The 23321-nt window shown below is 32.1% G+C and overlaps 1 protein-coding gene across 1 annotated transcript in view; it reads left to right on the top strand.

The window, feature by feature from the left end:
* LOC105463240 (ankyrin repeat domain-containing protein 30B-like) overlaps positions 1-23321 on the top strand; it is a 256388-nt gene that overhangs the window by 124210 nt on the left and 108857 nt on the right. The window contains exons 47-50 of the mRNA XM_071068724.1: positions 524-1441; positions 2835-2981; positions 22777-22937; positions 23089-23187. Coding sequence (XP_070924825.1) covers positions 524-1441; positions 2835-2945 — 1029 coding nt within the window. The 3' untranslated portion in view covers positions 2946-2981; positions 22777-22937; positions 23089-23187. The remainder of the gene's footprint in view (positions 1-523; positions 1442-2834; positions 2982-22776; positions 22938-23088; positions 23188-23321) is intronic.

The raw sequence follows: 23321 nt of genomic DNA, 5'->3' as shown, positions 1-23321 counted from the left end.
TCAAAAATTCATAAATATAATTCTTAAAATTAACTATATATTTTTAAAAAATAGAATATCTAGAGAATATTCTCAGGAAAAAGGACCTGAAAGAACTTTGGGAAATTTTATCTGTCTAAATATATGCAGCACTAAGGCTCTTAGTATGGGATCTTGTATAAGTTAGACATCAGAGTGTAAACCCAGTTTTTGTAGGCAGTCAAATTGATTAATCTTTAATTTTATGCTGTTGAGTTTGTTGTAATTCAGGGAACATTTTTTTTTTTTTTCAATTCTGAGGCTCTTAAAAATTCTCTAGTCATTTATTTTGTACTTTCATGAATTCATTGTCTTCAAATAAATGTTTGAACTTTGGGGAATTTATGCTCTATAGCATTTGAAGTTTTGATTCAATGGTTCTTCAACTGATACCTACTTATAAAAACTCTTTCATTGTATAAATGTAGAAGTTATTCTTTAGTTTCAGAGGAACTATGTTATGCCATTTTGACTGCTAGCTAAAAGTTTATTTTGTTTTATTTAGGTTTCTCACACTCATGAAAATGAAAATTATCTCCTACATGAAAATCGCATGTTGAAAAAGGAAATTGCCATGCTAAAACTGGAAATAGCCAAACTAAAACACCAACACCAGGAAAAGGAAAATAAATACTTTAAGGACATTAAGATTTTAAAAGAAAAGAATGCTGAACTTCAAATGACTCTAAAACTGAAAGAGGAATCATTAACAAAAATGGCATCTCAATATAGCAGGCAGCTTAAAGTTCTGATGGCTGAGAATACAATGCTCACTTCTAAATTGAAGGAAAAACAAGACAAAGAAATACGGGAGAGAGAAATTGAATCATACCATCCTAGACTGGCTTCTGCTGTACAAGACCGTGATCAAATTGTGACATCAAGAAAAAGCCAAGGACTTGCTTTCCACATTGCAGGAGATGCTTCTCTGCAAGGCAAAATTAATGTTGATGTGAATAATACAATATATATCAATAAGGTGCTCCATCAACCACTTGCTGAAGCTCAAAGGAAATCCAAAAGCCTAAAAATTAATCTCAATTATGCAGGAGATGCTCTGAGGGAAAATACATTGGTTTCAGAACATGCACAAAGAGAGCGAGATGAACCACAGTATCAAATGAAGAAAGCTGAACACATGTATCAAAATGAACAAGATAATGTGAACATACACAGTGAACAGCAGGAGTCTCTGGAGCAGAAATTATTTCAACTACAAAGCAAAAATCTGTGGCTTCGACAGCAATTAATTCATGCACATAAGAAAGCTGATAACAAAAGCAAGATAACAATTAATATTCAGCTTCTTAAGAGGAAAATGCAACATCATCCCCTAAAAGAGAAAAATGAGGAGATATTTAATTACATTAACCATTTAAAAGACTGTATATATAAATATGAAAAAGAGAAAGAAGAAAGAGAAGTAAGTATCAAAAAATATAAATACTTGTCAACCTTCCTGAAAGAAAATTTAAAGCATATTTGGCGTTGGTTAAATGCTGAATCTAGTAGAATATAAACAGATGATAAATATACTTACTATGTCAGCTTAGAAACATACCTCATCTCCACCAAATGAAAGTTAAAGCTGAGAGAGACCTTACACTTTGAGTAAAGACACTGTGTCACTGATGAAATTTTAAGTTTAAGATTTTTAATAGATGAACATTAATGACATTGGATTTTACTGTTGAAATAAAGGTTTTAATGTCTCTTTGTCGCCACATTTTATGACCACATTGAAGCAGCTAAATGGGAATGCCCATATCAGCAATTAGTATTTTGAAATTAAGATTCAGTTCAGCAATCTACTTTGACAATTAATTATAAATTTTCCAGAGGAACTGAAGTGTATTTGAAGTATATTTTGAAGTGTACATTTCTGCATCTTGTAATAATACTTTTTTTCAGTAGCTTTTTGTATATTTTAGTTGATATAATTTTATTTTCATTTATGTCAATTTGACTTAAATCTGAACATATTTGAATCTCAAATTATGTATTGTTATAACCGCTCAATTTTTTAAAGACATCTGCATTTTATTAAATAATACCTTAGGACAAATGTAGTGAATTTTACAATATCAAATTTGATTTAATCACCCCACTGGTATTTATAACTTATTTTGAATATTGTTACAAATAATTTGCTCATAATTTATATTTCAAAGCTCAAAGACTATCATGTCCCAGAGAAAGGTCATTGTAGCTATCTGTGATTCATTAGCTTTGCATTGGATCCCCATTTTACAATTCATGTGGGGTGGCAAGGTTCATGTATAGTACAAAATAAGCGAGTAGAGAAGAGAAACATAGCAGTTGAGGTCAGGAGAGATGTGGAGAGCAGGTTACCTAGGGTCTCTAAAGGCTTTAAAATAAAAATAGTTTTATTCTGAGATAGAAATCTATTGGAAAAATTTCAACAGGTGATTGAATATGTGAGGAACTTTGATGTTGATTTGTGCTTCTAATACAGAAGAAAGAAAGCATTCCACTGTGTAGAATTTGCCACCACTAGTCCTGCCCCAACTTTTTTTTTTTTTTTTTTTTTTGAGACTTCAGTAGGTTGCGAAGCATTACCGATTCATTAGGGGACAAATGACTAGTGGGATGAATCTGGTGTCTAGTAAGAGACTACCAGTTTGGCAGGAAGATAACACCTTCTTTTGTCCTTGAGTGGATTCAGTAATAAGCAGCAATGTGTACAAATGAAGAAAATAAGCTGAATCAATATATTTGGGGATTTTTTTTTAAAAGTAAATATTGTTAATTTGATAAGATAATTTACAAAATCAATAACAAATATGTCTTGTCAGGTCATTGTGAAACAACTTCAAAAACGATTGGCTGATCTCAATAAACAGTGTGTGTCAGACCTCACTAGAACTTACACCAATTATCACATTAATCTCAAAGATGAGATATAGGATTTAATGAAGAAATGATTTCAAGTCAAAAGTCAAGTATGTATTAAATGTAACATGCCAACAGTGAATCTATAGCTGGTTAAATAATATAAATTGTTTTATGATATTAATTTCCATGGGAAGACTTCTTTTATATGTTCATTATAATTAGTTTTATTACAATTCTATTTATAATATGCTTATTTTAAAAACTGTGGTTATCATTCTGCAATGTTTTTCTTATAATTACATATTTTTTCATAATATTTACCCTTAAGAAGATTAAAAATTATACATTGTTTATCCCACAAGTTGAGAGACTATTCTTCAGATAAACAGTATTTTTCAGTGATTTATGTTGCCATGGTGAGGCAAGCCATATTTAATCAGAGAAGAATGTGTAATGGAATATTCCAGAAAATTATCTTATTTCTTAGCTCCACTTTTGTGAATGGATGCCAAGGACATCATACTACTCTCCAAAATGCAAATGTTTAGGTTAATATACACAATATTTGAATAGCTAGGCAATTCTTTTATTTTTTCTTTTTAATTATATTGTATAAACATATACATATTTAGATCATGTGTAGTAGGCATATTCAAAATAGAAAATAAAGGAAATTATCTTGATACTGCCATTGGATGTTTAAAAAGGAAATTTATTGGGAAAAAATTCACGTATCATACAGTTCACACATTTAAATTGTACAACTCAATGTCTCTTAATATATTCACAATGTTGTATAACCATCACCACAATCATTTTCAGAACATTTTCATCGCCCTAAAGAGAAACTTCGTATGTCTTAGTCATCACCACCACTCACTCCTATGTTTCTCCACCTTCCCCAGTCCTAGGCAACCATCATCTAATTTTCTGTCTTTATAGATTTTCCCGTTCTGAACATTTCATAGAAATGGAATCATACAATTTGTAGTGTTTAATGAGCAGCTTCTCTTACTTAGCGTAGTGTTTTTAAGGTTCATCTATTTTGTAGTACATATCAGTATTTCATTTTTATTTACTGTCCAATAATACTCTATTGCATGGCTACAGCAGCTATTCATTCATCAGTTGATAGATCTTTAGGCTGCTTCTCCTTTTGGCTATTATGAATAATGCTGCTATAAGCATTCACTTACAAGTTATTGTGTGGACCTATGTTTTTATTTCTCTGCCAGTGGATTTTATATTTACTTAATTGGGCCGGTTTCCTCATCTCTCTGCCTTCCTCATGCTTTTCCTCCATTTTCAGTTTTTGTTCATCTGTCCTCATTTATTCAGACTTGGTGGACACATTTTCCATTTTCATGAAGCTTTCTCTGACTGTTCTGACTCTCATTGACCTTATGCTTCAGGATGTGTTTTCTAGTTGGTGCAGAACAATTTAACTTTCAGTTGTACATTACTTTATTTTTTCATGAGACATAATCATGTCTTATTATAAATTTACCTAAGCAGAGGATTATATCTGACATACATGCTACCTGTTATTGTATAAATTGAAAATATTCTATCTTACCAGTTGTTACAACACAATTAAATATATTATACTGATAATTTATTTTTTCAGACTTTGACATAATAAAGTTTTATTTGAAATATATTTCAATCAATAAATATAAAACAGAAATCACTCTAATAGAGGAGAATTGTTCTAGTCAATAATCAAATTTTTTCTGACTGTTGAGAAAAATTAAGTCTGCATTTTAAAAGTTTCAGATTTTGAAGCTTCAGATTTTAGAGTAGGGATTTTCAACACACAGTACAGGGTCTCCTCAGTTTGCAGTGGTGTTACATCTTGATAAATCCATTATAAGTTGACAATATTGAGAATGATAAACATAGAAAACACATAAACTTTATCTAGAGAAAAATGGTTAATAAAAAAAGAAAAATCAAAAAACCATAAAAGAATGCTTACAGAGAATGAACGTAGTTACCTTATCCTGAAGTTAGGTAAGAATCAGAAATGTTATGGGGACCAAATGAGAGCTTTCAAAAAATTATCTTTCTTAGATCTGAATGAGCAAACCTGGAGTATTGTGAACTGTTGATGACAATGCTCTGAGGGCATCTTTTCCACCAAAATATAAATATAACTACTTACTTTTTCACTTATTGTTAGCATTTAGTATTTTATGCATAAAAACTTTTTTACCAAATAAATTTTGGTAGTTTAAATTCCGCAAATGATACTAATGAAAGTATAAATCATTTTGGGTTGTTTTAAAAAAGGTTATGTTTCAATCTGTCATTATTGGAATAAAGTGTATAAACTGCATGTTATAAAATGGTTTACACATATATAACTCATGAACTCAAGAGAAATAATACTTTTAGGAAAGAAGAGTGTCTCTAGATTTTTAATAATAATTTAACTTCTTTAAAAGACTGAATATAGAAAAGAGAAATTAAATGAATGTACTGTGACTTAATGCAATCTCTGGAGCATAATTTGGATTGGGAAATAAAGAAAAAAAATGAATCAGGAAAAGAAATAACTGGGTAAGGTTTCAATATTTTAGAACTTTAAAAACATATATTAACTATAATTTCAACATATTTATTAAAACTGAGATATAAATTTGACCTAATCTGCATTTTTATAATTAAACAAATTATTCAATCTTAATGCTTTATCAGAGTCACAGCACAAACTGCAACTTTTTTTGAATACCTAAATATCACACTCTTATTCTTTAATGATTTTGAAAACAATAATGACAATGCCTTTGGCATATAATGTCAACTGCTCTCTTCATTATCTACTTTGAATTTTTATTTCTGAAGATATGTTTGTATTTGGTAATCTTCCTGGTGGTAGTGTGCATATCTGCTGTTCTTTAATATCTGAAAATCTGCCCTTGTTGTTTTTAAACATCATCAAAAATTATCTCGATTAACTTTTATTTCAGTCTCTTTGATTCTGTTTAGTTTTTAAATATATTATGGATATTTACTTATTTTCTACTGGTACCTCCCATGCGTATGTGAGTTATGTACATATATCACTAAACTTCTGCTGTTTTTGATACACACACACACACACGTGTATATATACACATATATTATATATATGTTATAATAAAAATATGTATTACCTAAAAAAGAGTAAAATGAGTAATTGTGTTTCTGCCACCGAGATTAAAAATAGAATTTTCCACAGTGCCTTTGAAGCCCCCAACATGGCTGCTTTTCTATTTGCTGAGAACTTTAATTTGTTCTCTGATTCCAATTAATATTTTTCCTCATTATCTTTCTCTGCATGGTTTTGGATGCCTTTCACTTTGTTAGCACTGTGCTAGCAAAGATCTTTAGATCTCTTCCTACAGCTGTCGTTAAGTCTTCACATGATCTCTCATTTCCTTTTCCCTCCTCAACTCGGACTGTTTTCTTTTCTTTCTATTCTACTTTGAATAATTTTTGTGATAATTTTTGTGTGTGTATTCTTTTCTTCCTATAGACTGTGGTCAAAATGTATCAAAAATGTATTTTTGTGTCTTTTGCAAATATTCACATATAAATATGCTTTTCCCCTTTGATGCTGATCTCTGAGTGAAAACTCGTATTTAATAATAGGTTAGTATTTTATATTAACATATTAGGTTGGTACAAAAGTAATCGTGGTTCAAAAATCATGATTACTTTCCCCCAACCAAATACTAAAATAAATATTAATAGTTTATTTATAAAGACTCTATATATGGTTATAATATCAATCCTTTATCTGTCATATATGTTGTAAAATTTTCTTCATATTACTTACATAAAGTTAAATTTTGTTAGAATGTTTTCAAACTGTGTTACATTGAAACAAATGAGAGAGGGATAATTTATTGATTTGTTTCTTTGTAGGTTAGAACACATTTGCTTAAAAAAGAAAAGAAAAGAAAAGAAATTGTTAAATATGTCTGAAACATTTTGATTTAGTCATTCTGTACATTCCTGCAGATATAAGGAGCTTTTACGAATGACAGAAAAGAAGTTAAAGGAATGTGAAAATGGAAAGCTTAATTTCCATGGAGATTTTAAAACTGGTCTACTTGAAATGGATATTCAGATGAATAAGCTAACACATCAAGTACGTTTTGGGACCAAAAGAGGTACCCAAATACTTTGGGGAAATAAAAATCTGTCAGTGCTTTGAGACGTGAAAGAGATTTGTTTTTTAATTTTATGGACTTAGAAGAATACATGTTTAATGTATTCTTTTTCTATAAGATGGGCATACTGCTCATTCTGTGTCTTGAACCCTGGCCAATGATATAAAAGCAAGCAGTACACCATCCTATGACTTCAAGTCACTAGTATCAAATCGGTTTTCTTGGTAACAATTTTATTGAGGTATAATTAACATGCCATGCAATTCACTCTTTGAAAGTGCACAGTTCAGTGGCTTTTAGTATTTTCACAGAGTTATACAATCGTCAACACAGTCTATTCTAGAATATTTTTATCACTCTTAAAAGAAATTCTACATTTTTGTCACCCACCGGTTTCCCATTCCTTGCTCAGTTCTAGGGAACCACCGATCTACTTTGTTTGTATATATTTGCGTGTTCCGTACGCTTCATCTTGTTCACACACAGTATGTGGCGTGTTGTGACTGGATTCTTTCACTTAGCATAACATTTTCAGGGTCCTCTGTTGTAGCAAGTATCGGCACTTCATTTCTTCTTATTGCTGAGTATATTTCATTGTCTAGATATAACAAACATTTTATCTACCCACACATCAGTTGATAGATCTTTAGGTTGTTTCCATTTTGGGCTATTATTAATAATGCTGCCATGAACTTTTATGTATAAGTTTTTGTGTTTGCATATGTTTTCATGTCTCTTGGGTGCATACTGATGGGTGGAATTGAAGAGTCATATGGTATTCTATGTTTAACTTTATGCCCGTACATTTTCCAAAGCAGCTATACCATTTTTCATTAGCAGTATGAGGGTTCTAATTTCTCCACATTTTTACCAGGAATGATTCCATGCTAGTGGTGGGAAGTGGCACCCCTCCATGGTTTTGATTTGCATTCCCTAATGACTAATAATTTTAATCTTGTTTTAATGTGCATCTTAGCTATGTGTATATCTTTTTTGGAGAAATGTATATTTCTTTCCTTTGCCCATTTTCTAATTGGGTCATCTTTTTCTTTCTGAATGGTAAGTGTTCTTTATATATCCTAGATACAAGTTTTCTAAGAGAAATACAGTTTTCAAATATTTTCTCCTACTCAGTGGCTTGCCTTTTTACTTTACTGTTAGTATATTTTCAAGCACCGCAGCTTTAAATTATAATGTTAATCCATATTTTGAGTTGTTATATCTAAGAAGCTACTGCCAAATGTAGTCACAAAGATTTATTCCTGTCTTTTCTTCGAAGAAACTTGTAGTTTTAGCTCTTAAATTTAGGTATTTTATTTTCAGATAAATTTTAAATACAGTATTTGCTGGGACGCCAACTTTATTCTTTTGCATATGGATATCTATTTGTCCCAGAACCATTTCTTGAAAATGCTATTCTTTTCTCATGTAGTAATTTTGTTATCCAGGTTGAAAATCAATTGACCATACATGTGCAGGTCTATTTTTGGATTCTAAATTCTAAAACATTGATCTCTCTATTCTTATGCCAGTACCACATCAACTTACATGACAACTCTTTTTCAATCATTTTGCATATTACCAGCTATATATTATCGTGCATAATAAAAGTTCAATATAGAGAAACATCTTTACTTTTTGTTTCTTGAAAGATTCCATGGCAAGCTTATTCCTTGCTGACTCCATGACATGATGGGAAGTCAAGCTTACAGAGACGAGAGTCCTTTCCTTTGTTTCTCTATTCGAACCTTTAGTCTCTCATTGAATGCCTCTCTCTTGAGTCCCATTTCCATCTAATCTTGGTCACATCATCTTCTTACAGTCTACTATTTCATGCATTAGGTTTTATTAACTCATTGTAATTTGCACAGTCATCTGTAGATGTTATCCATCCTGGGAGGAGAAGAGTCAGTCCAGGCTATAAGTTTTTCTCATTGGAAATGGAGCTAATTCATCATCTTGCAGTTCACAGGTAGATCCTCTTTTGACCTGGCACCTGATTCTTATGTATAACACCTGGGATGATCTTTTCTTGGTACAGTTCCTGCATTCTCAGAAATCACAATTCTCTGTAACTACTTCCCTCTGCTTAAATAGATCAAGATGCACAGGTATATTTTATAGCTTCATACATTTTTTTGGAATAAATATTTTATCCTATTCAAATAAAAAGTCTTGAAAGTTCAGCACTAAAAAATAGGTTATGTTCAGGCAATTTATAAGAGACAACAGTGAAATTAGTTGTTTAAATTTTAAAATATCAAAGCTAATTTTTTTGTATGATATGAAGAAGGATTGTGGTACAACATAAAGATTAAATGGTCTTAACTTCTTCGTATAGACAAACGTGAAGTACAGTAAAGGGTAAATTGTATTTTATTTATTAACATTCAAAACCTACTACATGTATTTTACTTCTGAGATGATTAAAAATGATTCCATAATGTTCTCTTTATTTTCTCATTGAGGAAAGGAAAATGAATAATGAATGCCAGATTGATTACTTCATACTCTGCTGCTTAGCTTTCTTAAGATTTTACTTCTGTGAAATCAGATAATGTCTGATTTTGATTGTTAAACCAAATATTTTTAGTTTTCTAGCTGTTGCACTTCAAAACTTGCCTCTTTGCTTCCCTTCCTTACTGATTTCCTAACTTGAGTGGAAATCCTAAAGAAGCACACTTGCCTAGTAATAAGAAATTTTAATTAAAAGGAATTTTAGGAAATCTTCCTCCTCAGTAGCTCTTATGTCTGTCTGTCTTCTACTTTTCTACTGCTTCTCATTAGCATAGTTTGACATGAAAAAATTAATTTCAACCTCTATTAGATCGTACTTTAAAGGTGACTAGTTCCTACTGTGTAAGTTTTCTATTGCAATTTTTTAAATCAATTTTTATTTTTATTGTTTCCTAACAATCACCCACAATTTAGTGGGTTAAAACAACATTTGTTGCATTAATAAATCTGCCATTTGGGAGAAGCTTGGCCAGGACAGCTTGTCACTGTTCCTCTTATCTTTCCTGGGGACAGCTCAAAGACTGGGAAAGTACAATAATCTGAAGGTTTGCTCAGCTGTGTGTCTTGTTGTTAATGCTGGCCATTGCCTGGAACGTTGGCTGTGGCAGGTAGCCAGATCACCTACATTGGAGCTTCTAGGCATTCATAAATGGAACTTGCTTTGAATAAATGGAATATGGTAAGAGTTACACCATGAGATTTGCAGCATTAGCTTAGAAAAGGCTCTCTATCTCAAACTGCTTGCGCTTGTTACCCCCTTCCCCTGTTTTAAGTGAGGATGGTCAGGCCACATACTATTAATTAGCTGTAAGTCACTAAGTTTGGCCTGTATTATTATTTTTTTAATGAGATGAATTTTTTTATATTTTTAGTTGACATGTACATACATGTTTATGGGATATAAAGTAACAATGATATCTCCTCTATATATGTATACACTGTGTAATGCTCAAATCAGGATAACTAGTATATTCAATACCTCAAACATTTATTATTTGTTTCTGTTGGGAACATTTCCAATCCTCTCTTCTAGCTTTTTGAAAGCATACCATAAATTATAGCTAACTGTATTCACCCTACAATGCCACAGAACACCAGAACTCATCCTCCTATCTAGGTATTAGCTATTATCAATTTAGTAAATATTGCTGATAAGTATGTTAAGCTTCAGCTTCTCGTTCATGTATTTAAAATTGCTTTCTGAATCACTGACTTAAAACAAAAGGAAACAAATATACAATAATTATGAAGCTTATAATTACTTTAAAATGTACTGTTTTGATTTGTTTTCTTTTTAATTTTAATTTTTGTGGGTACACAGTAGGTGTCTGTGTACATATATATACACATATATATGTATGGGTTACATGAGACATTTTAATACAGGCATGAGATGCATAATAATCACATTAGGGTAAATGGGGTATTTGTCACCTCAAGCTTTTATCCAATCTGTTACAAACAAATTAATTATACTCTTTTAGTTATTTTTAAATGTCCAATTAAATTGTTTGTTACTGTACTTTTAATTTGTTTAAACACAAGCAGAAACTCAAGGAAACCTATAGCACTTAAGAGAGCATGGTATTGTTTTAATAAATAAGATGGAGCTGATAGTTAAGGATCTGGAATCTGAACTCTCCAAAATGAAAACTGTAGAAGACTTTAATAAAACAGAATTAGAAAAATATAAGCACCTCTATTTAGAGGAATTAAAATTTAGGGATTTGTTGTCAAATGAACTAGTCAGTCAAAATATAATTATAGAAAATAAGCTCATTAATTTACCTCAAAAGATTAATTTTTAGTGAGACAGGGTCACAACATCAGTGGGAAGTGAAAGTTAACTAGATAATATAATTATGGAAACATGGTGTTAGTAAATGAACTGAGCTTCCAAATGTTTGTCCAGGAGAGTTTATGTCTCTTCCACATTTGCTGGTTTTATATGGCTTTTTTTCCCCTTCCGATTCACATCTAGTCAACCTGATCTATTAGTCTTTCAGCTAAGTATTTTTGAAGCATTTAATTCAGACAGTAGTATTGTCATTAAATGGCTTTTCAGCATGTCCCCAAATAGAAATACTAATAAGTTTAACTATTGTTTGGAGGATTAAAATTGAGACCAAAATGGTCAAGTACAATTACTACTACATTTCACTTTCTGGCAATTGGTAAATTAACTTTCTTTGGTAGTGATCTTGGGAATTATCATTAGACAGCACCCTGAGAAAACACCCTGTATAGTTTTCTTATTCTTTATAAAAACATCCTTGTGAAATGGGGAATTACTAATACAGAGATTAAGGGATGTATAATTCACAAAATGGTTAAAAATAACACTTTTGTTAGCCTGAGGGTGTGTGTGGAAGACAGAAGGACAGGCCCCACCTCCGATGCCTTGGTCACAATGTTAGTAGCTGACTGCCTTTGAAGCTGTTTTAGTTCTTTTTGTCTCCCCTAGGAGTTGTTTGTGTGAATTACTTCTCAGTGTCAAATGCTTAATTGATCCCAAATCATGCGTGAAAATGTACAAGAAATGTTAAATCAAACGCCTGAAAATATATTTGAGGGATAATTTTTTTAAATCTTTAAACTGGTTTAATAAACACATATTTATAGCTTTTTTAGTTTTAGTTTCTTAATTGTATGTATTTAAGAAATACAACATGACGTTTTGATATATTTCTACATAGTGAATAGTCATGGCAGGCAAAAAAAACTTTTTGTTAGAAATTCTCCTAAAATATATATGTACTTTTTAAGAACAATTTAAAACCTATAATTACATACATTAGGCATGCTCTCACACGTCTTCATTGTTAAAGTACTATTTAATGGGAAATGTTATTTATTCTTATAGAAGGGTTTTCTTTTTAAATACAAGTCCTTTTCTAATTATGTAGGATAAAATAAAATACTAAGCTTTTTCTTTTGCAATCTTCATAGAACTCATGAGAGACAAGCAGAGACCAGTAAGAAACTTCTTTTGGAGAAACAACAGACCAGATCTTTATTCACAACTCATGCTAGGAGGCCAGTCCCAGAATTACCTTGTGTTGCAAATCTTACCAATAGTTTGAGTCGACAGAATACTTATTTTAGAAGAAAAATTCATGATTTCTTCCTGAAGCCTACGACATAAAATAACAGTGCAAAGACCTACTTGTTCAAGGTTAGTTATATTATCTTTCTTCCTTTGGTTTTCAGATTTCTGATGCAATTCTTGTTTTTAAGTAGGTGAAATACTGAGTTAATTGACTCGTGTGTTAAATAATGGTCAACATTACCTGTGTTAACAAAGAAAGAAAACAGAAATTTTACTAAAAGTCCCTGGAGTTCTCATTTTTATGAAATACCTATTTGTTAACTTCATTCAATAAACTTAAGTAACACATTTTGAATTGCTTTAAAAACTGCATTTAAGTTACATTTTAGAAAGTGAATATTATTTCCTAGTAACTAAATATATACTTTGAGATGTTTTGGCTTACTTTCTGATTGGTTTGAGTTTAACTGTTGTTCATAACACTTTTCATGTTTTCCTGTACCATCTCAAGTTTTGTGCCCCTAATCAGAAGTGAAAGTTTGACATCCAAACAGTTAATCACATGTAGATGTTCATTATTTAAAGTAATCTAAAATAAATACATTTATGAAGTAAATAAACGTGGAACACTTAAAGGATTCATTTTTGTTTTGTTTTTAAGTTAAAAGTCTTATAATTTTTTTACACAAGACTGGGTCTTTAATTGCCACTATACCTACATCACTTTTTTTCTCAGTTTTTGTAAACTCTCTGTTATTGCTGTGCAATTTTACAATAGCTTGAAAATAGCTAAATCATTCAACTCTTTAAATTTTTAAAATGATGTTCACTTGTGTCTATCACTTGAATTACTGATGACTAATATGGCAATGATATTGAGTCTTTTAATGGCAACTACAACCACACATAAACCATTATCTTCTTTCTACCCAGAATTCCATAAAGCTGTGCAGGGTTCCCATTTACCTTGATGATGTAGCAGACATCTTACAATCCAACTAGGTGATTTTATTCATAGTGAGAATCCATTTCTGAAGATCCCAAAATGATGCCAGCAATGACAAGATATATAAATTAAAGAATTGATTATAGATAGATAGATAGATAGATAGATAGATAGATAGATAGATACTCCATTTTTTGACTGGGGGAGAAATTTTAAAACTGTGTGCACTCATCCTAGCTACTTAGGAGGCTGAGTAGGCAAAATAATCACTTGAGCCCAAGAGTTACAGGCTGTAGTGTATCATAATCACAGCTATAAATAGCCAATGCCCTCCAGCCTGGGCAACTTAGTGTGTCCCTGTTGAGAAAAAAAACAAAAACAAAATAAATTATTAAAAAACCCACAATTTTTTCAACTAAAATAAATAGGTAGCAACTAGTTTTCAATGTGTATCACTGTCACTGAAATACCCATTTCAATCAATGCACATTGGCTTATAGTTTTGATGGTGATTTCACAGTCTCTTTAATGCAGAGAAAAGTAGTGTATGCTTATGTTAAATGAAATGTTTTTTCTTTACCTGGCTTCATATTCTAAAAAATTCTAGAGGAGCAAATCTAAACTTTCTCAGACAGCATTGCTGCTAAATAAAGGGGAACAATTAAACGATTGTTTTAATACATAAATTAGATGATCCTAGCTAGCTGAGTTTTTAATTATTTTGATAGCTAATTTTATTTTTCTGAAAAAAGAGTGATATGATCAGGGTCTAAGTGCTTCAGGGTCATAAAACTGCAATTCTGGGTACAAAAAGAGGAAGCATGTTAAATACTACTGTGAAGTTTAATCATGATGCACATGTGAAATTTTCTTATCTTTTTTTCCAGAATAATCAGCTCATGTATAATTTCATAAGATAATGAAAGCATGTATAAATACAAATGTAGTGCAAGCAAAGATTTTTGAGAAAATATTTTCTCTTAGTTTTTAGGGGGCAAAGTGCTATTTATTTTTAGTATTTCCAGATATGTTGAAAGACAGTTCATCTTCAACTTCATTAGTAGTTCCAAAGAGTGCAGGGTTCCTTTGTGGGCAATTGGTTTGCCAAATCATGTTTGACTTAATAATTCTATGAAGATTCAGTGACATGTTTTCATAACTTCTTTAGAATGACCTGAAAAAGTTCTTATGTAATTGTTTATAAAACTTAGAGATACAGAAAGAAGGTGCCTACTAGAGTTGCTAAAATTTAATTATTTCTACTAGGAAAACATCTAATAATACTATGAGAGTTGGTACAGATTATCTAAAATAATACAAAAGGTAGGTTTTTGGAGGGAGCATTCCAAACAAGAAGATATTTAGACATTTTTGGCTATAATTCTAGAAAGTAAAATGTTAAAATATCTAAATCTAACATAAAATATGTTAAAATCGCATTGATACTGAATGTATTTATCTTCTTTATTAACAAGGCTGTGATATTTTGGAATATTGTTAATTTGAAGTTCTTTCTTATACCATTTTTTAAACTGTAGAGAAACTGATTATAATACCTCATTTTTGTTGCATGTGATGGAAGTTGTGCTAGATGTCAAAGCCAGTGTTCTCTATGTTGATCTCTTTTGCCAGTTCTTGCACCTGTCACCAACACATTAAGTTTAGCCTTACCACTTAACACAATGATAGCTATCATAGGTAACTATGTATACTTTTTCCAAACGTTTACTTTGTTTTTATTTAAATTCTGAGATGCTTTGTTCCATATATGGGAAGGAATTTTATAATTTTATTGGTTCTTTAAAAAATTATATTGTAAAATTCAAAAATTAAAATTAGCTTCAAAAATACATCAGTCATTGGATCCTTTTGCACATAGAATGTTTTTGTGATAACTGAAATCTTCACTTTATACCACATTAATGAAAGATAAGACTTAGCTGGTTTAAAGTTTTTTTTTTATGTTTGAAAGTTGTATAGTACCTGTGTGTCTAAGACAATGTATGGCACCCAGTAGTCACTTGGTACATGTTTTTTAAATGTTTGAGAGAGGAAGACTCGTTTCTACATTGATTGGATTTGGACTTCCAGTACATTACTGACTCAAAAAGTTTCTAATAATTTATTTAAGTAACTTTTCTATTTCTCAAATGTTCATTCAGTTTAGCAACTTCTTTTCTAAATGTAGTTATATAGATATGTCCAAGCTAAAACCATATTCCTAAGACTGTAGCTGTTTACATGGTGGAACATTGTGTTGCATGGTGGAACATTGTGTTGCATGATGGAACATTGTGCCACATGGTGGAACTTTGTGTCACATGGTGGAACACTGTCATATCAGAATGTTGAGTTGCACATTTTCCACAGAATGTTGAGTTGCACTTTAAATATATGTGTGGATCTATGCTTAATCTATCAGGTCTTTGGTCAATGAAGTATTCCCCATTTTCTTTCTCTGTGACACAGTGCATGTATTTAATACTCACAAACTAGCAAGTATAATTGCCTTCAGACATTATTGATATTTTGATCTTGAATTGCAGTGGTTTAAATGTGCAAACTTATTTGATTATACTACATGGGAGTGCATAATTACTGTCATAAAACTTGAGTGCTCCTTAAAATACAGAATGATATTACATTTTAATTTAAAAACGTGGTTACTTGAAAATATATTAATTATGGAAAAGTATGTGTGTGATGTATATGTATTTATCAAATTGGTCTCAAAAAGACAATACAGCAATATTTTTAAACTTATAATATCAGGTACAATGTAACAGTAGCCTGTCACTAAGTTATTGTTGAAATAGTGAACATTGTATTTGTTGGGCTTTACTATTGTGATTGATTTTACTATATTTCTTTATTTCTTTTTTTTTTTTTTTTTTTTTGAGACAGAATCTTGCTCTGTCACCCAGGAGGAGTGCAGTGGCGTGATCTTGGCTCACAGCAAGCTCCGCTTCCCAGGTTCACGCCATTCTCCTGCCTCAGCCTCCCAAGTGGCTGGGGCTACAGTCGTCTGCCACCACACCTGGCTAATGTTTTGTATTTTTAGTAGAGATGGGATTTCACCATGTTAGCCAGGATGGTCTCGATCTCCTGACCTCGTGATCCTCCCACCTCAGCCTCCCAAAGTGCTGGGATTACAGGCCACTGCGCCTGGCCTGATTTCACTATATTTCTTTATTTACAATCTTTATTCCAGCCCTTTCTCTTGTTAACATGGGGGGTTGTGTTGAAGAATATAAAGTTACAAAGTCAAGGAAGTAGGAAACATTTTTACAAGTGTTATGTAGCCATCTTGGTGGGGCTGCGGTGGGGTAGGCTGCAAATGACACTCCTATTTTTTCTCAGAGTTCAGAACATAAGAATCAGTTGGACAGACATCAACATACCAGCTTTATTGCTGACTTATGACAACTCATGGGAAGATGTGGCTCAGATGTGCAGCCACAGTGAGCTTCTGAACATTTCTTCTCAGACTAGGCTCTTACACACAGTTGCAAGTGGAAGAAAGAGATACTTGACACTGCCACAGGAGCAGGCAGCTTCCTGCAGAGATGACAGCCAATCCAAACTCATGTCACTGTAGGCAGACACACGTTTGCAAAGAGACTCAAAGCCAAACAAATACACTCAATGTGCTTTGCCCAAATTTACTCATTACATAAATCTTCCCTCCTCCCAAGAGGAAAGTAGAGAGAGCATGAGCCCTCACATGGAAACTTGAAGCCAGGGAAATGAAGGCTCACCAATTATTTGTGCATGGGTTTAAGTTATCCTTGAAATTAAGTTCAGAACTTTCTTTGTATGTACCAATTAATGACAAGAGGTTAGATAGAAGTATGCTAGATGGTGAAGAGAAATCTGTTTTGTGTCTTCAATTTTGCTAAAAATAACCCAGAACATGGATAATTCATTTATTAATTGATTGTGGTAAGTAAAGTCCTATTTGGAGTAAATTAATAGTTTTTCTAAGAATTTTCTCAATATCACCTGGCTTGATAAAGTTTTTCTCCTTTGAGTTCCTTTTTTTCCTTTTTTTCTTTCTTTTTTTTTTTTTTTGGAGTTTAACAAACTTGATTTTTACAAATTGATTATGTTGACTGTCACTCAGAGATATTATGATATTAATTTCTATTGCTTACTTTGTATTCATAATTTTAGAATTCACTATTTAGCTGGACAGCTACTTTTTAACCTATTGCACCTAAACATGTTTGAGCTACAAGACAGTTTTACCATATGCATGCATTTTCTCTGAGTTATATTTTTAAATGTATACATTTTCCTAAATATGGAGGGAATCACTGGCATCAAATGCCAGTCTCAGACAGAAGACCTAAAGCCCATTTCTGGCCTGGAGCTAATTGGCTTTGTGACCTACGGTAAGACATAAGTGCTCTGAGTTTGTGTTGCCTCTTTTGTAAAATGAAGGAGTTTGACTTAATCAGTGACTTTCATAGCTTGAAATTTTTTAGAAGAACAGAAAGTTTTCTTAAAAAAAGTTAGATACAACCATATTATATAAAACAGAACAGGTACAAGAAGAGCTAACTTGCTAAAGAAAGGATGGAGGCTCTGAAGCTGTGACTTCATTATCCCTTAATACTGCTATGTCCTCTGGAGTATCTTAGATTTCTATGCGAAATCATTTAAAAAGCATTGTTTATGCAAGAGCCTTGCTAATTTCCTAAAAATTGTGGATACATTATTTTCTCCCATGTATAATTTTCTCACCTTCTATTTATAAAGAAAAAAAGTGTCAGTGTAGTATTTATGTATTTTACCCTATAAAGAGCTAATATAACTTTTGATTTAGTATTATTCATAAAATTAGGTTAGCAGTTTATTAAGCTTCTGTATTTCCTCTGGCAATGTTTAATATCTCATAAGCTACACATACTTCAAAGCCATCACCAACACCCTTTTCTCACTGAATAGAACAGTGACTGATGTCATGAAGATTCTTTTATCTCCTTTTGCCTTCCATAATTTGTGCCAGGTACTGTATGAGGTGCTTGATTGGAAATAATAATTCTGAATTTCGATTAAGAGAAATATGAGAAATACGTGGATTTAATAGGAAAGAAATAACAAAATTGAAAGGGACTTATGAAATGAAGGAAAAAATCTTAAGGGTAGCCAGAGAGAAAGGTCGGGTTACCCACAAAGGGAAACCCATCAGACTAATAGCAGATCTCTCAGAAGAAACTCTACAAGCCAGAAGAGTGGGGGCCAATATTCAACATTCTTAAAGAAAAGCATTTTAAACCCAGAATTTCATATCCAGCCAAACTAAGTTTCATAAGTGAAGGAGAAATAAAATCCTTTACAGATAAGCAAATGCTTATCTGCCTTACAAGAGACCCTGAAGGAAGCACTAAACATGGAAAGGAACAACCGGTACCAGCCATTGCAAAAACATGCCAAAATGTAAAGACCATCGAGGCTAGGAAGAAACTGCATCAACTAACGAGCAAAATAACCAGTTAATATCATAATGGCAGGATCAAGTTCACACGTAACAATATTAACCTTAAATGTAAATGGACTAAATGGTCCAATTAAAAGACACAGACTGGCAAACTGGATAAAGAGGCAAGACCCATCAGTTTGCTGTATTCAGGAGACCCATCTCACAGGCAGAGACATACATAGGCTCAAAATAAAGGGATGGAGGAAGATCTACCAAGCAAATGGAAAAAAAGCAGGGGTTGCAATACTAGTCTCTGATAAAACAGACTTTAAACCATCAAAGATCAAAAGAGACAAAGAAGGCCATTACATAATGGTAAAGGGATCAATTCAACAGGAAGAGCTAACTCTCCTAAATATATATGCACCCAATACAGGAGCACCCAGATTCATAAAGCAAGTCCTTAGAAACTTACCAAGAGACTTAGACTCCCATACAATAATAATGGGAGCCTTCAACACCCCACTGTCAACATTAGACAGATCAATGAGACAGAAAGTTAACAACGATATCCAGGAATTGAACTCATCTCTGCAGCAAGCAGACCTAATACACATCTACAGAACTCTCCACCCCAAATCAACAGAATATATATTCTTCTCAGCACCACATCACACTTATTCCAAAATAGACCACATACTTGGAAGTAAAGCACTCCTCAGCAAATATACAAGAACAGAAATTATAACAAATTGTCTCTCAGACCACAGTGCAATCAAACTAGAACTCAGGACAAAGAAACTCAATCAAAACTGCTCAACTACAAGGAAACTGAATAACCTGCTCCTGAATGACTACTGGGTACATAACGAAATGAAGGCAGAAATAAAGATGTTCTTTGAAACCAATGAGAACAATGATACAATATACCAGAATCTCTGGGACACATTTAAAGCAGTGTGTAGAGGGAAATTTATAGCACTAAATGCCCACAAGAGAAAGCTGGAAAGATCTAAAATTGACACTCTAACATCACAATTAAAAGAACTAGAGAAGCAAGAGCAAACACATTCAAAAGCTAGCAGGAGGCAGGAAATATCTAAGATTAGAGCAGAACTGAAGGAGATAGAGCTCCTTCTACCATTTGTTTTTTGAGAGTTAGGAGGGTAAAAATGGCCTCACTTAAGTTTGTTAAAATAAAGTATTCCCTACAGAGTTCATATTTCTTCAGTACAAAATTAGACAATCTGTTGAGAAACATGTTTGATTTTTCCGGGATCAAATTTATGTATTATAAAAATATAAACAGGAAGTAAAGAAGTAATGTAATCTATTACACATAGGAATTAAATATTTAGAACAAGAACTTTTTGGGGAAAAGATAATAGCATTGCCTTAGTAGTTTTTTAGTTGAAGTCACGTGAAAATGTACATTTTCATACTGTTTATTAATGGTAATATAATATTCTTCCAGTACAGCCTCCTTCCTTTATCTGGTGTTGAGTTATTTCCTTTACAAGACCTCTCTAGTGATGTGTATTGTCACATCATTAAATTTACCAGGCATGTCTGTAACATTATAGTCACAGATATGTTATGAAGTACAGTCTCTCAAAATATGGGAAAACATGTTTGTCTGAAAATGGTGAAGGCTTTAAGTATCATATTTTCATTGGTATTAAAGTGTCCAGTGTATACAGTACACAATTTCAGACCTTGTTGGCATACGGCAAGAGAATACCTCTTATACAAAAGATGTAAAGAAGAACACTCCAGATGGAAACACTTGCAATGGAGCTTGAAATACTCCCACTCATTTCATTATTAAGTAGAAAACTATAATTAAATGATTCTTAAAACTGATACTAATTTCTGAAAAGGCATCAAAGTTATAAATATGCAGCTATTTAATATTTTCCTTCTTTCTAATTCTAGAAAGTTATAAATCAAACTAACTTTGAAAACTGGTTCTAACCTATATTCTTTTTTCAAACAAATTTTCTGAAATCTATGTGTTCATATAAAGAAATATCAATCATAACATAGATCACATGATATTCTTACTTATTCTCTTGCCAGTCCAGTTTTCTCATGACATTATGCTAGTACCACTTTCTTCGCTTGTGTATTTAAGGTTCTGTGCTGAAAAGTTGATAACATATAACAAACATTAAAATGTAAATTTTCTGAAGGGGGAGAATGGGACGTTAATTTAAGGAAAAATCTATTGAAGTGAAAAAACTGAACTTTTATAAAGGACAGAGTTTTGCTAAGAATTAGAAAGAAATACATTCACTGCAAAATATGACTTAAATTCTCTAACCTTTGTAGTAGTAAGAGAAAAACTCATAGAACAATATTATTTGTAATTTTTTTCTCAGATTAAACAGCAGTACACATGTATATTCTCTATTATCTAAACCTAAAATAAGTTAGAATTCTAGGTTATTTATATGATTGTATTTTTCTATTTAAGCAATTCTCATGTTCAGTATAGTCTCTGAAAATATTAACGGGCACAATTCTGTAAGTGATACATCATTGTCAGGATAATTTCTCTTCTTAAAATTAAACTTTTTAAATAATATTTGACTTATTTAAAATGTAGCAGGAGTGGCAGAAAATACCACTAGAGCAGGAGAAGGTACATTGCAAGATTTATTAGTTCAATTCAGATTTATTAATTGGTTTCTAAAATAAACTATGAATAGGAAATGTCTATTTACAGTTTGCTTAATTGAGAAGTACATCAGTTGGCTATTGTTTGTTCAATAGATAGTATGCTAATTATTTTTGTATACACATTTAATGAAAGATATAAACACATGCTTATAATTAAGAGTATATTTATGATTCTCAGCAAACTATCACAAGAACAGAAAACCAAATACCACATGTCCTCACTCATAGATGGGAATTGAACAATGAGATCACTTGGACACAGGAAGGGGAACACCACACACCATGTCCTATTGTGGGGAGAGGGGAGTGGGGAGGGATAGCATTAGGAGATATACCTGATGTAAATGACGAGTTAATGGGTGCAGCACACCAACATAGCACATGTATACATATGTAACAAACCTGCACGTTGTGCCTATGTACCCTAGAACTTAAAGTATAATAAAAAAAAGAGTATATTTATGCCTCATTAATTTGTCATTTTCCATATCTTTAGAAAACTCTCAAATAGTCAACATATCTGTTTTTGGCTCTAACTCTCTGCCATCCCTGTGGAACTTTTAGCCTACACACTGCAGTTGTTTTGAGAAAACAAAGGCATCATTCTCTTCTCAGGGTTATGGTTGTGATTTAAGGTCAACAGACCTAAGACTCATCTCGTGATGCATAGCCAAGCAGTTATAGTTCATAAGCAGTCATGTGACTGGTGACATTTTAAATCTTTAGTCTTTGACTTTGTCATTGGTTGACCTTCGTCTTCAGTAAATGTTCTACATTTCTTGGAATACATTAAAAAATGCCCAAGTCAATTTGGTTGTTGTCAAGTTACTCAGATTTTTCTCACCACTTACTAGTACTCCACCTCTAGCATCCAGCCAACGAGACTACATAGAATTTCACAGTGATCTTTCCCAGCTCCAGCTCTTGGCATTTGCTCCTGCCTTCTGTCTGACATATGTTTTTGTTGTCCTTCTGGTATCAACCTGCATATCTTCTCCACCAAAAAGTCTACAATATTGACCCAAAACTTGGATGTCCCATCTGTGTGTTCCAGTAGTGCCCTATTTTAAATCTGTCATGGTATTTATTACTCTGTGTGAAAATTACCTGTTTGTTTTTTCAGGTTATATAACAGTGTAACATTGCCAAGAAGTGGATTATCTCATCTTCATCCTGTAATTCCAGTGTTTGTCACATGGTTGTTGAATAAATGAATAAAGAATGAGAAAGCCAGAAGCTCTGATACATAGTCATAATGATAATTATTTCAATGCACAACTATGGGTGAGTTATATTTAACAACAATTTTGTATAATAGTTACATATACATGTTTTTATTCTCAGTAACACAGAGCAGGTTCTCAACTCTTTTCTGACTTCCACTTAGTTTACCATAAAACTTTTAGGTGAAGAACATAAATATTTTTCTTTCCAGGTGGTGCTGAACTACAATCAATATTTTCTGCAACTGGCTCCTATAGGATCTACTGATTTAAATCTAAAAGATGAAGTCAGTAAAGCATCAGAAAAAAAGGTACTAACTTTTATTTTAAAATTATATAATATAAAAAATTGTAATATTTTATTACTGGAATGCTTACTTGAACTTTTAATGGTTTTTTATTTAAAATAAAACATATAAAAATTTTTCTTAAAAAGGATAATATT

Source organism: Macaca nemestrina, chromosome 9, assembly GCF_043159975.1.
Source record: "Macaca nemestrina isolate mMacNem1 chromosome 9, mMacNem.hap1, whole genome shotgun sequence".
Classification (NCBI taxonomy): Eukaryota; Metazoa; Chordata; class Mammalia; order Primates; family Cercopithecidae; genus Macaca; species Macaca nemestrina.
Note: the sequence above shows the minus strand (reverse complement) of the source record. Positions and strands in the feature narration are given on the sequence as shown.